This window comes from Monodelphis domestica, chromosome 6 (assembly GCF_027887165.1).
Source record: "Monodelphis domestica isolate mMonDom1 chromosome 6, mMonDom1.pri, whole genome shotgun sequence".
Lineage (NCBI taxonomy): Eukaryota > Metazoa > Chordata > Mammalia > Didelphimorphia > Didelphidae > Monodelphis > Monodelphis domestica.
This window is the reverse complement of record NC_077232.1, coordinates 13,643,280-13,658,630: the sequence shown is the minus strand read 5'-3', so window position 1 is coordinate 13,658,630 and position 15,351 is coordinate 13,643,280. Positions and strand designations below refer to the sequence as shown.

General features: G+C 35.9%; 1 protein-coding gene and 1 pseudogene across 2 annotated transcripts in view; both read right to left on the bottom strand.

Annotated features, from left to right (window-relative positions):
* On the bottom strand, positions 3,615-3,734 carry VN2R649P (vomeronasal 2 receptor 649 pseudogene; annotated as a pseudogene).
* VN2R650 (vomeronasal 2 receptor 650) overlaps positions 7,515-15,351 on the bottom strand; it is a 103,962-nt gene continuing 96,125 nt past the window's right edge. For both annotated transcript variants that reach the window (NM_001102434.1, XM_016422773.2), the window contains 1 exon segment: positions 7,515-8,419. In NM_001102434.1, the coding sequence (NP_001095904.1) occupies positions 7,515-8,419 (905 nt within the window).

The window sequence follows — 15,351 nt, the reverse complement described above, 5'->3', positions numbered from 1 at the left end:
ATAAACAAAACAAATGCAAACAAAATTAGAAGAGAAGCAACAAATTGGGGAAAAAATCTTCATAACAAAAACCTCTGAAAAAGGTCTAATTACTCAAATTTATAAAAAGCTAAACCAATTGTACAAAAAAATCAAGCCATTCTCCAGTTGACACATGGGCAAGAGACATGAATAGGCAATTTTCAGTTAATGAAATCAAAACTTTTAATAAGCACATGAAAAAGTGTTCTAAATCTCTTATAATCAGAGAAATGCAAATCAAAACATCTCTGAGGTATCATCTCACACATAAGCAGACTGGCTAACATGACAGCAAAGAAAATTCATGAATGCTAGAGGGGATGTGGCAAAGTTGGGACATTAATGCATTGCTGATGGAGTTGTGAATTAATCCAACCATCTGCAGAGCAATTTGGAATTATGCCCAATGGACACTAAAAGACTGTCTGCCCTTTGATCCTGCCATAGCACTGCTGGGTTTGAATCCCAACGAGATAATAAGGAAAAAGATATGTACAAAAATATTCATGGCTGTGCTCTTTGTGTTGGGAAAAAAATGGAAAATGAGGGGATGCCCTTCAATTGGGGAATGGCTGAACAAATTGTGGTATATGTTGGTGATGGAATACTATTGTGCTCAAAGGAATAATGAACTGGAGGAATTCCATGGAGACTGGAACGACCTCCAGGAATTAATGCAGAGCCAAAGGAGCAGAGCCAGAACATTGTAAACAGAGACGAATATACTGTGGTACAATCGAATGTAATAAACTTCTCCATCAACGACAATGGAGTGATACTGAACACCTTGGAGGAATCTATGAGAAAAAACATTATCCACATTCAGAGTCAAACTGTAGGAGAAGAAACACAGAAGAAAAACAAATGCTCAAAGTCATGGGTCAAGGGGATATGGCTGGGGATATAGACTCTAAATGAACATTCTAAAACAAACACCAAAAATATGGAAATAGGTTCTGATCAAGGACACAGGTGATAACCAATGAAATTGCACATCTTCTGCTGGAAGTGTGGTGGAAGGGGAGGGAGGGAAATAATGTGATTCTTGTAACCAAGGAATAATGTTCTAAATTGACTATATAATTTAATTTTTTAAAAGAAATTTTATGCATTTCTGATGAAAACACTAGACCTAACAGTTCTCAAAAGAAACATAAAAAAAGATTAACAAAAAAGACAAAATTTAGAGATCCAAGATGGTCAAACTACTTCTCTTACTATGTGGAAAAATATTCTTATCTTAAACTTGTTATCATTGTGAAGGCAGTGAGGAGGAATATACATAGATTGATGTTGCAGTAATAATTTGATTAAGATGGCATTTTATTCAAAGAAATCAAGGGGTGAAAAAGAAGATTGCATTGTCAGAAAAGGGAAGGAAGAGACAGAAGAGGATAAATTCTCTCACTTAAAGGGGCATGTGTGACAAGGAAATCACTTTTAAAGACTGATATATATTAATTTAAGGTCGCCAAGGAATTCAGCTATGTAATTCCTAAATGAAAACTCAAGTCAGCAGTAAACCTTTTATGGAGTTTAATTACAATAGGAGTAAGAAAGGAATTAGAGAGAGAGAGAGAGAAAAAGGGAGAGAAGGGAATAGGGCTTAAATACCCCTTCTGTTTAGGCTGGGCCAAAAGGCCCAAGCCCTTGGATAGCTGGGGCAAAGAAAAGAGATCAGTCCCTATTAATCACGTGACCAAAATGGAGAAACAGTCTCAGAGGCCCCCACCTTCAGCTTCCTTCAGAGCAAGCTTCTCAGAGCACACTGCAACCACTCCGGCCAACTCCGCAACCACCCCCCGAGTCTTCAGACCCCCCTGATCTTTAAGGAAACCATCCAAGTTGCCTCCCCTCAGTTCTCACATCTACCAATCACTGTCCATCAATTTCCCTGTGCCAATGGAGGCTCTAGCTTAACCCAGGACCGCCCAGAGGCTTTGCACATGTCTGTTGAAGGTCATATTTTCAAATGATTAAATCTTTGCTCCTTTGCTACAGCCCTTTCTAAATCCTGTTAACCTGAGTAGGGTAGAGATTGGAATAATTAAATTTTGATCTAGGCTGCAGCCCTTACTCAATCCTGTTAGGACTGAATAGGGTGGAGATTGATTCCAAGTATCTCCATTGTATCAATTCTAAAATCAATCATGACTCAAAGAAATTCCTGTTCTATGCTTAAGCATAGGTCAAAGACCTTTCCATTGTTCAGCAAAGGTTTCTGTCCTAAAGTAATCTTAAGAAGGGAAGAGAAGGAACCTCCCATGCCAATGGGGTTCACATTCCAATAGACTATCAGTAAGAAATTTTCCAAGTATGAAATATCCCAATGATGAAATTTCCAACATTTATAAGTCTAAGGAATTTTGAGGTTTACACATGAAAACTGCTGGAGTCAGAATCCAGATCCAAGCATACTATTTTTTCATTTTAGTTTATTGATGTTTTTATTTGGGGATTTTGGTTTAATATAAGTATTTTCTTACAACAGTGACCAATATGGAAGGATATTTTGCCTAATAATACAGGTATGTCTCAGATCAGATTGATTACCACCTCTGAAAGGGGAGAGGCAAGGAAGGGAGGGAGAAAATGTCAGACTTATGTCAGAAATCACATGCTGAAATTGTTATTAAATATAATAGGGGAAATAAATTATGTAAAAAATGAATTAAATAAAATGTAAAAGCCATTTTGAGTTGATCTTCTTTCTGAAAAATAGGAAACCAGAAGAGTTTGTTTCAGGTTTTATCTCACCAAAGTTGAAACTAATGAACTCTGATAGTTCTATGATATGAAAGGCGCAGCTGAATATATGGGAAATGCCTTTGAATGAGGAGTGGATACAGTTAAATGGGAAAATGGCAGGGACAATTTCAGCCTTAAGACTTACAACAGTCCTTTCCTTAAAATTTTGGAAAATACAATAAATCTTGTCTTAATTGATTAATCATGAATAAACCAGAGACAGGCACTTTGTCAGCCCAGGTCAGCATTAAATATAGAAAAATGGCTCTGTCCAATTCTTAGAAGAGAAGGAACATCAATATAGTTCCCATTGAATGGCTTTGAGCCCATAGAGACATTCAAGGATATCACAGCAACAAAAGAGATGGGCCCCATGCTTTCTGCCCACCAGGGTGAAATGGGTGAATAAATAGTATCATTTCAAAAACATTTCAAATGGAGAAAGTTTCTAAAACTGGCTTCAGACTCTCCTAAGTATTGTAAAAAGGGAGATTTGAACTCTGGACTCCATTCCCCAGAAGTCCTTTCTCACTTCCCAAAATGCCTTGTAACCTCACCAGGGCCGAGAGTGAGATGGGGTATTTAACCTGATTTTAAGGCTTCTAGGACTTCTTTTCTACTTCTACTTTGGAGCAGACGCGTCTCTCATGATGTGAGTGAAATTGAATTGGGCCTCTTGGCCCACCTAGAACATGCCTTTCTGACTTGTATTTTCTTAAATTCTCAACCCTTAATAAAACTCTAAAAATAATACTCCTTGCAGAAAGAAACTAATTTCCACCTTGCCTCAGTTCCCCCTAAATTTTTAATCTTTACAGTTTGTTTTCTTTAAAATATTCCTAATAAAAAGCTTTATTAGAGAACAAAATGGAAAAAACCTCCATGTTCACCAGGGCCTTCATCTTGGTGCTCTGCTATATGGGTGGGAAGGAAACACAGACATTACAGAACACCAGAATGCTGTAGTTATGTGGATTCATTAAAAGTTTATGCCAGAAACTGGCATAGCTTTGCCAGCAAGATTCTCCCTCCAGACTAGTGTCCTTGCCCACCCAGAGATTCTAGCCACCACAGGAGGATCAGCACTGTAGGTGGGGGAGGGGTCCTGGGACCTTCCTTCTTCCTTCTCCTTAAACCTGCATGTCCTGGAGTTCAGGTTTTTGGGGGGTGTACCTTTTAAGTTGGGTCCAGGAGCAGGGTTCTCTAGCTCTTTCTTGTGTGAAGATTGGATTTAGCTCTCTCCTGATTGTAACAATGAAGATACTTAGCTCTTCCTTGAGGTGAAGATTAAATTGTAATCCCCTGATTATAAAAATGAAGGTACTTGGCTTTTCCTTTATTGGGAAGATTGAATTGTAATCCACAATCTATTTTTAGATTTTAATCTACAAAAAGGTGGTAACTCAGTATTTTAAGTAGATCTACCCATTTTAACTACAAAAAGGTGTTAAGTAACTTCAGAAGGTGAAATAACCAGAAAGGTGTTAAGTAGCCTAAAAGGTATAATCTAACCAAAGAAGGTGTGAATTAAAGAGTGGACAGTCCTAGAGAAAACTGTCTGCTGTGATTTGTAGACATGAAGTTTAGGGGAGGTGACACAAGAGAAAAAAATCTTTAAAAAAGAGGGCAAAAGGCCAGAATAAAAGATATATACAATTCAAGGAGATTGAAGAGCTCTTTGGCTTGGAGGAGAGACTGGAAGACAGACACTTGAGGAGTGACCAGAAAACAGACACCCAGACTTCTTTCCATTTAGATGGTCACCATTGGTGAGTGAAAGGCTGATTTAGTGACCCTGCCTTTCTCAGAGGAGAAAAGGCCCATCATCTTGAGATTTTTTTTTTCCCCTTGGTTGGGGCTTAGAAATTCTAACTGATATCAGTAGAAGCCAGAGATCTCTACCCCTCTCTCTTTTTCTCTCTCTCTCCTTTTCTTTCTTCCTTATTATCTTCCCTTTATTATAAACAAATTACCATAAATTCATTTACTTTAGTAATTCATTTTGGAATTTAGAAATTAAATCCCTGGTGACCACCTAATTAATATATTTCAGTCTCAAACACAAAATAAATTTAACACTTGTTGTTAGATTTGGTTTTCAATCCACTGGAAGCACTATATTTTTGATTGGTGAGGAAGGGTTTATAGAGGTCTGAATTTTTGCTGCCTCTAAGCAGCCATCTTGACTCCACCTCTCTGATAAATCTCATTTTTCATAAATCTGCCTGCTATGTTACTAGTGGGGTCATAGGGCCATCCTCCCAGAGGCAATTGGGACATAATCCAGAAGAGAAAAGTACATCACACAACAATTGTCATATTTTAATTAGGGACCATTTTACTCTCATTCACAACAGGCCAATGTCAAGATTAAAGAATTTATCTGAAATAAACATTCACCAAGTCCTGATTTTGAATCAAGTATTTTTGGAACTAAAGAAAAGACTTAAAACACTCCAATAAATTGATGATTTCACTGTGGGTTTTTCCTCCATAGACTTGTGATCAAAATCTGGATATATCTGTTCATTTTGGGAGACTCTGGTTTTTGTCTTTTCATTAATTTCCCAAGTTAAGAACATCTCAGGTCTTCCACATAACCTCCAGTTTTACCCAAAATTATAATGTTCCCATGGAGCATATTAATACTTCATTTCTTATCAATACTTATTGCTACTCTTACTATATGACCCATTCTCCTTATATTTTACCCATGCAGTTATGGAATGATGCTCTTTGTCCTTATTTTCCTCTAAAAAGCTGTCATTCTAACCCAATCCTATCAGGAAATACCTATTAAAAGGATTTATTTTTAATAATATTACCATTTTCATTAACAAGTTCAAGTTTATTTCTTTTGTTGATAAGTCATATCAACTCATTTTGTGACCCTCCCTGAATTAGCTTCTTGGGACCAATTTCATTCCAAGTCCAGGATTTAGCTACTAGCAAATTGAAGCAGTCTACCATTTTATCCACAGAGTCTAGCTCTGTACTTTGCATGAAATAGTTGATTAATACATAATCCTTGACTTCTTGCTCTAAAGAGTAAAATTTGGGGGGGGGGGACAAAATGACTTGACCTCCATCTAAATAGATGTTGGCAAAATATTAGTATGTAGCTTCAAATTAGGGAAATCTTGGCTCCTACTCCTTCATTTTTAAGGAATGCCAACAATTTTTGACATCTCTTTTTCCAAGGTACAAACTTCATTGATACATATATGGTATTCTTCTTGGTCCTCAGAACTATTTGGGTTCCTTGTTCTCAACTCTCTTTGTCACGGGGTAGGAAAAATTGTATGTGTTTAACTCAGAAACAGAGGGACTTAAATTTTTCCCAGACTTATGGGTCTTAAAAAATTTTCTCTCCTAGAACATGGGGACCTGAAATAAGAGAATTCAGGAGTACAATAAGGAAATATGTGATGTCCTCCACTTACCCAGGAAGTAAGGAAAAATCTTTCACCTTAGACTCATCCCCTGCTAAGGAAATTGCAAAGGCTGAAATCCAAAATAGAGAGTCTAAGTTTGAAGCTGCCACAAGGTTCATAGGCATGTGGTATACTTATGATTGTACTGTAAGATTGTTTTCAGGTCAGTTGCTTTTCTAATGATAAATATGACATTTTCTCATATTTTTTTCATTCTTCTTTTATTTTTTCTTGATTATTCATGGAGTCATTAGCTTCAATTTGTCCAAATCTTATTTTAAAAGAATAATATTCTTCAGTGATCTTATATACCTTGTTGTCATTTCACCAATTCTAATTTTTAAGTTCTTTTCTACAGTGAATTTTTATAAATATTTCCTTTTGATTATAATAGAAGCATCTTTTTAATCACTTCTCATGTAACAACATTTTTATGTTTCTTGTCATTTCAATGGGTAATGGAAGAAATGTAAAGCAGTAGAGAATTTGGAATTTGAGATTTTAAAACTAATAAAATAAGCCTTCTGAAATTGAATTGCAAGACATATACAGAAAAAATATTTTTAAATGAAGGAAAAAACTGAATAAGTTCTGATGCATGATCATTTTCTCATTTTTATTATGTCTTATGGCAATCAACTAGTGTTACATTCAAAGTATCATTCATGAAACGACAGGAAGAGAACAATTAGGCTTTGGCAAAAGATTGTCCATAAGAGATTATCATCATATGATAAAATAATTTATAGAAAGGAATCAAAGGCATAATAGCTTACTGTAGCTTGTTATACATGCAAAATCATCCTATTCAGTTGGGTCTTCATAATTCGTCAACAAATCATCTCTCCCATATGTACAATTCATCAAACAATAGCCAATAGATGTAATGACTGATATGACCGAGATAAACATATTGGGGAAATAATGGACTTCCAGCTTTGCAAATCTTTTTAAATCAGAACCCTGGATAGGCTTATGCATAAGGAGAAATGTGATACAAACTCAACCAAGAATTAAAAATCAAGCCTTCATATTTTTAAATTCATTAATTATTCCATAATTATATTTGTCATCCCTATTGTAGGTGTCTGCTCCATATAATGTATTTCTATATAACTACTTTTAATTCTTCCTCTATTAAAAAATCAGGCAACATGACTCCATTCAAAATAGTACTTGATTCCAATGAGAAAGAAAGAAATAACAACAGAAAATAAAAGGTATACAAGCTAGGCTATTTTTTAAGACTCTAGGAAATTAAGAGCTGCATCTCTATGATTGGTGAGGAAGAGATTGAGAACACATTGCTCCTCAGAGACTAACTTTGTTTTTCAATATCTCCAGAGTATTTCTGTCTGACCTCAGAAGGATCACATAGCATTTGGGAGCAAAGAAACAAGTGAGAATTCCAGCACTGGAGAGTAAGATGGAAAAGATCTCCACGGCCACCATGGCCTTTCCCTTAGTGCTCTGATATGTGGGCAGGAAGGAAATCCAGACACTGCAGAAAACTAACATGGCAAAAGTCAAATACTTGGCTTCATTGAAAGTGTCTGGCAGTTTCCTTGCCAGAAAGGCCATCATGAAGCTAACCAAGGCCAGGAAGCCCATGTAGCCTAGAACAGAGTAGAAGAAAAAGAGCGATCCCTCATTGCACTGAATGACAATGAGGGAAGCCTCGGAGTGTATATCCCTCTCAAGGAATGGGGCATGTGTTCCAAGCCAGATGCCACAGAGACACATTTGGATAAGAGTACAGATACAAATGAGAAGATAAGACGTTGTGGAGCCCAGCCACTTGCGGAGCCCACTCCCTGGCTTGGTGGCCGCAAAGGCCAGAACCACAGTTAGAGTTTTGGCCAAGATAGAAGCAATGGCCACGGTGAACACCACTGCAAATGAGATTTGTCTCAGCAGGCAGGTGGCTTGAGTGGGAAGACCAATGAAGAGCAAGGAACAGAGGAAACAAAGGGTGAGGGAAATGAGAAGAGTGTAGCTGAGACTGCGGTTATTGGCTTTGACTATGGGGGTGTCTCTGTGCTTCACAAAGACTCCAAGGACTAGAGCAGTGAGCAGGGAGAAGCAGAGAGCTGCAGAAGCCAGAACCATTCCCAGAGGTTCTTCATAAGCCAGGTAAGTTATCGTCTTGGGGAGGCATCTATCTCTCTCCTTGCTTGGGTGCTGATCTTCAGGGCATTGCAGACACTTCTGTGCATCTACAAATAAAACAAAAATGAATCTCTTGTTATATATAGTTTTATTTCTCCAGTAAATCACAAGTTTAGTCATTCTACATGAAGCTCCATCTTTTCTTCCTACTACTCCTCCGGCAGGACAAGAATTTTAGAGGCTCAATAAGATATACCCATATTTCAGTATCTCCACATCTTTACATATGGATAAAATAATGTATTAAATTATTGCTTTACTATCATTTCCTTAATAAACAAAAATTAAAGTGTCTCTAATCCATTTAAAAATCAAACCTTTTACCATGAGGCCTAAATCGATAAGTAACCAATTTAAATATAATCATCTATGTTCAAAATAGAAATGAGAAAATGAAATATTTTATTATCATTTTTCATAGATAGACCACATATCATTGAATAAATGAGATGAAAAAGGGTTTTTATTTGATTATGATTATTTTAATATTTTATTTTATATAAGTTTTATACAAGTTATATTTTATGTAATTTCAAGTCTTCTGAGTCATTTTGGGCACATGATTACGGTGATGTAAATATTCTTCAATTAAAGTGACTACTGTTAGTTTTGAAAAAGATCTTGACTTTTTCATCAGAACCTAGATTTTGCATCTATGACAATGACTCCATAGATTCAAGTTTAGTAAATATAAATTTCAACCCTGATATCTTTATAGTTTCTATGCATCTGGGTGATATTTCTATTGTATACATATTAATTACTATAGCACCCATGACTATTCCCCATACTAGGTGGATATCTTGACTATGTACATAAATATTTAAGTCTTTCTTTCATTTTTGGCTCAACTATTAATAAATGGTATGATCATGAACTTTGTTATTTATTTAATCTTATGTGATTAGGCTAGAAAGTGAAATTTAAAGACATAAGTGAAAGCTTATTGAAAAAGAAACTTGATTAACTAGCATTTAATCAAAATGTGGTACCTTAGAAATAATTCATCACTCAATAAAATGGATATAGTAAACAATCATTTTTGATAATATTAGGGGAAAAACATCTTTCCTATCATCAAATCTGGGATAAGAATATGTAATAAATAAAAATTAATCTTGGAGACTATATACTAAATTTATAAGTATTTATTAGTAAAGGGAAATAAACAGATAAAGAAGATATCACCAACAAATTCCCCAAAGTTAGTAGCCATGTTACTTCCCCTTCAGCAGATCCTGGATTCCCAATGGGCCCTGATCCATTTTATAAGTTGGGGCCGAGGGGCCCAGCTACCCATATAATTGTGCCAGACAAAATGAGACCTGGCTAGGAGCTGGCTTGAGTGGAGGAAGATATGGGAGCCCAAGAGACTGTCCCTCTACATCCTACCTTAATGTACCTGTGCCAACTATGAGTTATACTTTTATGTTATTTTCATACAATATATATAAGAAAAATGAATCAGGAGTAGGTAGAAAGAAGGGTGACAAGTCACCCTACATAATTTATATTTGGAGTACATCCACTCAATATCCCAATTTCATTCCAGTGTCACCACCACAAAATTTATAACATCCTCCTCATTACACCCATCAGGAAATGGAGGCAGCCATAAATGTTCAGCATATTGGACCCTGGTTATTTCATTCAACCATGACAATCAAGAGATATTATATAAGAAAATTAAATAAACTACAATATGGTATTCAATCTCATGTATTCTATTCTGGTTATGTACTGGAAAAAAAGCAAAATAAGGGAAAAGGGAAATAGGTTGTGGTGAACCACACAGTTTATGTATCAGTTATAAATATTAAGTAATTCTGAATGTGGAAGACTTATCAAGGGAGTCATAAATTGTTGTTTTTCCTAATATGCATCACTCCTTATAATTGTATCATATTGTGAGTATATTGTTTTTATATTCCGAAAATCTTTTATATTATAGAGGCAGAGCTAAGATGGCCGCAGAGTAGCAGGAAGTGCCAGACTCTTCTCACAATCAATCATTACAAAGCATCTCAAAAAGACAAAAATCAAAATCATATGAGTGAAGGGGCTCTTTCATGTGGCATAGCCTTGAAGATAGGCAGCTTTTGGACATTTCCACACTATATGGGTATAAATTACACCTAACAAAGCTCAAGTTGATCACCCTTCCATTATACCACCTACCATGCCAGAGTCAGAGTGAGCACCAGGATAATCTCTAAATTCTCAGAGAGTGTCTGAGGGCATCATAGACGTACTCCTGAGGGCAGTGAAAGGCCTTGGCAGTGAGACTTGGAACCCAAGGCTGAAGAACATGGAACCTGGGCACAGAGATAAGGAAGAAATGGTCTGCCCAAAACAGATGCCACAGAGACTTGAAAAATAACCTCCAAGCAAAACACTTTATAACTGTCTACACAAATAACTGCCTGACCCCCTCACTCAGACTTCAGGCTGGGATGAGAAGATAATACAGAGACAAAAATTAAGACAGAAAAGACCACCAACATGCAGAAACCACAATCCATAAGAACAAAAAGAAACAATCTGCAGAAGAAAAAGTCTTTGATCTTTGGTAATTTCGATGGAGAAAACAGCAAAATACAGAAGCAACAGCAGAGAGTGACAAACAAGCAAATGCATAAAAACTTTCATTAAAAAATGGAAATTGGCCATAAGCTCTCAAGGAACTCAAAAAGTAGTTCAAAAACCAAGTAAGAAAAATAGGAAGAAAAGTGGGAAAAATAAATGATAGTAATTCAAAAAGAAAGTAACAGTTTAAAAGACAAACTTTCCCACTTGGAAAAGAGGCACAGAAATCATGTGAAGTAATAAGCAAATTGTAGACTAGAAGTGGCCTGCTAGAAGCCATGAAAAGTGGGATAGACCAAACTGAAAAGGAAAACCAGAAGACCATAACTAAAAATCAGTCTTTAAATACTAGAATTGGGCATGTAGAAGCTAATGATCTTGCAAGGCAGAAAGAATTGACAAAGCAGAATCAATAGAATGAAAAAATAGAAGGAAACTTGAAATATCTCATAGAAAAGACAATTGACCTGGAAAACAGATCCAGGAGAGACAATTTGAGTATCCTTGTTTGCCTGGAACAAATTAAAGCCTTCACATCATATTATAAGAAATTATCCAAGGAAACTGCTCTGATATTCTTAATACAAGAGGGCTAAATAGACATTGCTATTATCTATAGATCACTCCCTACCTTAAATCCCCAAAAGAAAAGCCTCAGGAATGTTATAGACAAGTTCAAGATCTTGAAGGCCAAATTAAAAAAAATATTGCAAGCTCCCAGAAAGAGACAATTCAGACATCACGAAGCCCTAGTCAATATTACACAGGATCTAGCAACTTCCACAATAAAGGACAACAAGGCTTGGAATATAATATTCAGAAAGAATCTACAACAAAGAATCACTTACCCATCAAAACTGACTATATACTTTAGTGGGAAACTATGGGCAGTTAGCAAAATAGAAGATTTCCAAGCTTTCTTTAAAAAAAGACCATAACTAAGTAGAAAATTTGATGTTCAAATATAAAATTCAAAAGAAACATGAAAAAGTAAACAAGAAAGTAGGAAAAAATTTAAGGGCTTCAGTAAGGTAAAATTGTTTATAATCAATATGGGAAAATGATATTTGTAACTTTCAAAAATTTTTCACTATAATAATAGATAAAAGAATTGATCCTAGGCAGAGACTGGGGTACTAAGTTGTTTAAGATTATATGTAAAAAAGGGGAAAAGTGGAATAGAAGATTGCACCCAGAGAAACTTAAAGGAAGAAGAAAAATAGGATGAACTATATCACATAAAGAAGCTTATGGGGGGCAGGGGAGAAGAACACTTATAAGAAGGAGAGGAAGAGAGTGATAATAGGTAATACTTAAACCTTACTCTCAGTGTAATCAGGAGGGAAGAAGAGCCAGAACTATTGGAGTATTGTGAGATTTTAAATGGTTGAGGTCTTAAACTGTAGTGAGTTAAAATGGTGGATGTGATAGATATAAGAGAGGGTGAGTAAATTTGACCTCAAAAAATATGTTTCACTACCGTGTCTTGGTTTTTAAATCAAATATAAGGTGGTCGCCAGGGAAATATTCCCAATTATTCAAATACCCAAGTCAACTGGGTTTTGTAGAGATTTTTAATTAACAATACAATGAGTAATCAAAGAAAGAGAGAGAGAGTAGAAAGGAATAAATATGAAGGGCCTCAAGCCAATATGGCCTAGACCTGAGTCTTAAGAGAGAAATCAGTCAGTTTTTTAACACTCACCACAAGGTCTGACTAAACAAGGATTCTAGTGACACCAGGACAGATCCATCTCAGCTGACTACACCAGAGAGAGCTCCAGCTTGACCTCCCTAGAGATTTGTCCTCCAAGAGCTTCCCTTCTCCAGAGCCTCTCTCAAGAGATTCTTCCCAAGTGATCCTCATCAGAAATCCTCCAAAAGGATTTCTCCAAAAGGATATCTATATCCTCAAGAGATTCTGCTTTTTCTTATATAGGGGTTTTTCCTCCCATGTCACCTCCCCTAAGTCCCTACATCTACCAATCACTGCAGATGCTTTCCAAAGGATTGCCCATCTGAAGTCCTGCTAAGTCGAACAATCTCCTCAGTAGATCTGAATGAGAGAAAACCCAGCTGAGTCAACTAATCTCATCAAGAGAAAACTTGCCCAACCCTTTTAGGTACCTAGCATCCCATTGTCTCAATTCTAAAAACAGGCCTGGCTCAAAGAACTCCTTGCCCCACCATAACCATGGATTCAAGTACTTTCTTTCTTTAGCACGGAGTTTTCTGCCCTAAAGCAGACTTAAGTACAGGTGGAATTGAGGTCCTCCCATTTCTGATCCTGGCGAGTTCTCACATCAAAATGGGGAATGTTTCTCAGTAGGGAATTTGTTCCCATTAAGAATTCCCCAATGGGAAAATTTTTAACATTCACAAGTCTGAGAGATTTCAAGATTTACAGTATAGAATTCTATTTTACCCCACAGGGAATTTGAGAAGGAAAAACCAAAGTGGGAGGAAAGGGGCAGGGAGCATTCAAAGTGAAGGAAAGGCAGTGGCTAGATTTAACAGACCTTAAAGAAAAATAAGAGGGGAATAAGAAGGGAGGGGAGGAAAGTAATTTAAAATAAGTGTTTGGAATAAGGGGACTGAAAGAAGAAAGAGCTGGACGAAAAGAGGAAATAAAGATGATGTGGAATACACAGGTAGTAATCATAACTCTGAATGTGAATGGGATGAACCTACCCATAAAGTGGAAGCAGAGAGCAGAGTGTATTATAGACTAAAATCCAACATATGTTGTCTATGAGAAACATACATGAGGCAGGTAGACACACACACCAGGAAAAGGTAAGAGGTTGGATCATAATTTATTGGGAATCAACTGAGAAAAAGAAGTTAGGAATCTTAATCATGATATCTGAAAAAGCCAAAGTAAAAACAGAACTGATTAAAAGAGATAAAGAAGATAATTACAACCTGATTAAAGCAGTATAGACAATGAAGAAATAATACTCAACATGCATGCACCAATAGTATAGAACCCAGATTTTTAAAGGAACAACAATTGGAGGTTAAGGAGGAAATAGATAGTAAAACTATACTAGTGGGAGAACTGAAGCTTTCTCTATCAGAACTAGATTAAACAAACCAAAAACTAAATGAGAAAGAGATAAGAGATGTGAATGAAATGAGATGTGAGTGAAAATAAATAGGGACAAAAAGTAATACACCTTTTTTCAGGAGCACATGGTACGTTCACAAAGACTGACCTTGTACTAGGGCATAAAAACATTGCAAACAAGTGCAAAAAAGCATAAATAATAAATGCATCTTCTTCTTTCAGATCATAATGCAATAAAAATTATAATTACTAAGAGTATATGGAGGGGTGAATCAAAAATTAATTGGAAATTAAATAATGCAATTCTCCAAAATTGGTTTTTAAAAGAAAAAATTAATGATTTCATTGAAGAGAATGATAATGAGGAAACAAGATATCAAAATATATAGGATGCAACCAAATAAGTACTCAAGGGAATATTTATGTCCCTGAGTGCATATATCAACAAATCAGAGAGGGAAGAGGTCAATGAATTGGGCATGCAAATTAAAAATAACTAGAAAGAGAAAAATTAAAAAGTCCCAGATAAAAACTAAATTGGAAATTCTAAAAATCAAAGGAGAAATTAATAAAATTCAAAGTAAAAGAACTATTTATTAATAAATAAGACTAGGAGCTGGTTCATTTTAAAAAAAGAAATAAAATAATGTACTGTACTAAAAATAAAAAGGGCAACCTCACCTCTAATAAAGAGGAAATTAAGGTAATTATTAAGAACAATTTTGCCCAAATACATGGCAACAAATATGACAATATAAGTAAAATGAATGTATATTTACATAAATAAAACTTTTTTCCATCATATTCAGCTTTCCTTGCATTAATACCATCATCTGTTTCATCTCTGAGACCCTGAATACCATTGTAAAAACCATCTTGATTTTATAGACAACCACAATAAAAATCCATTTATATTTATATATAACAGCAACACCCACCAAAGCCACAGGTAACTGTGAACACACTATCTGTAGTGACAATTGCATTATTGGCCATATCATATCCCAATTTAACAATCCATACATACATCCTGCTATAACACTAAACAATTTATATGGTATCATCAGCAAATAACCATAGACAACTCCCATTAGTGCCTGTAACATGTTACCGGTCATACAAGAGTAATGAGGGAATAACTCTGGATATAGGAAGGGTTGTGTAAAATTACCTTCCACTTTGAAAACCCCAAGCCTCTATCAAAGATCTTCACTTCCACAGTGGTCAGCAGGTTGTTCTGAGTGATAGACATAACTGTGGTGCTGAAGGACAGCCCACTCCAGCAAGCACCTTAAAATTCTACAGCCTGCTGGCACTTGATTG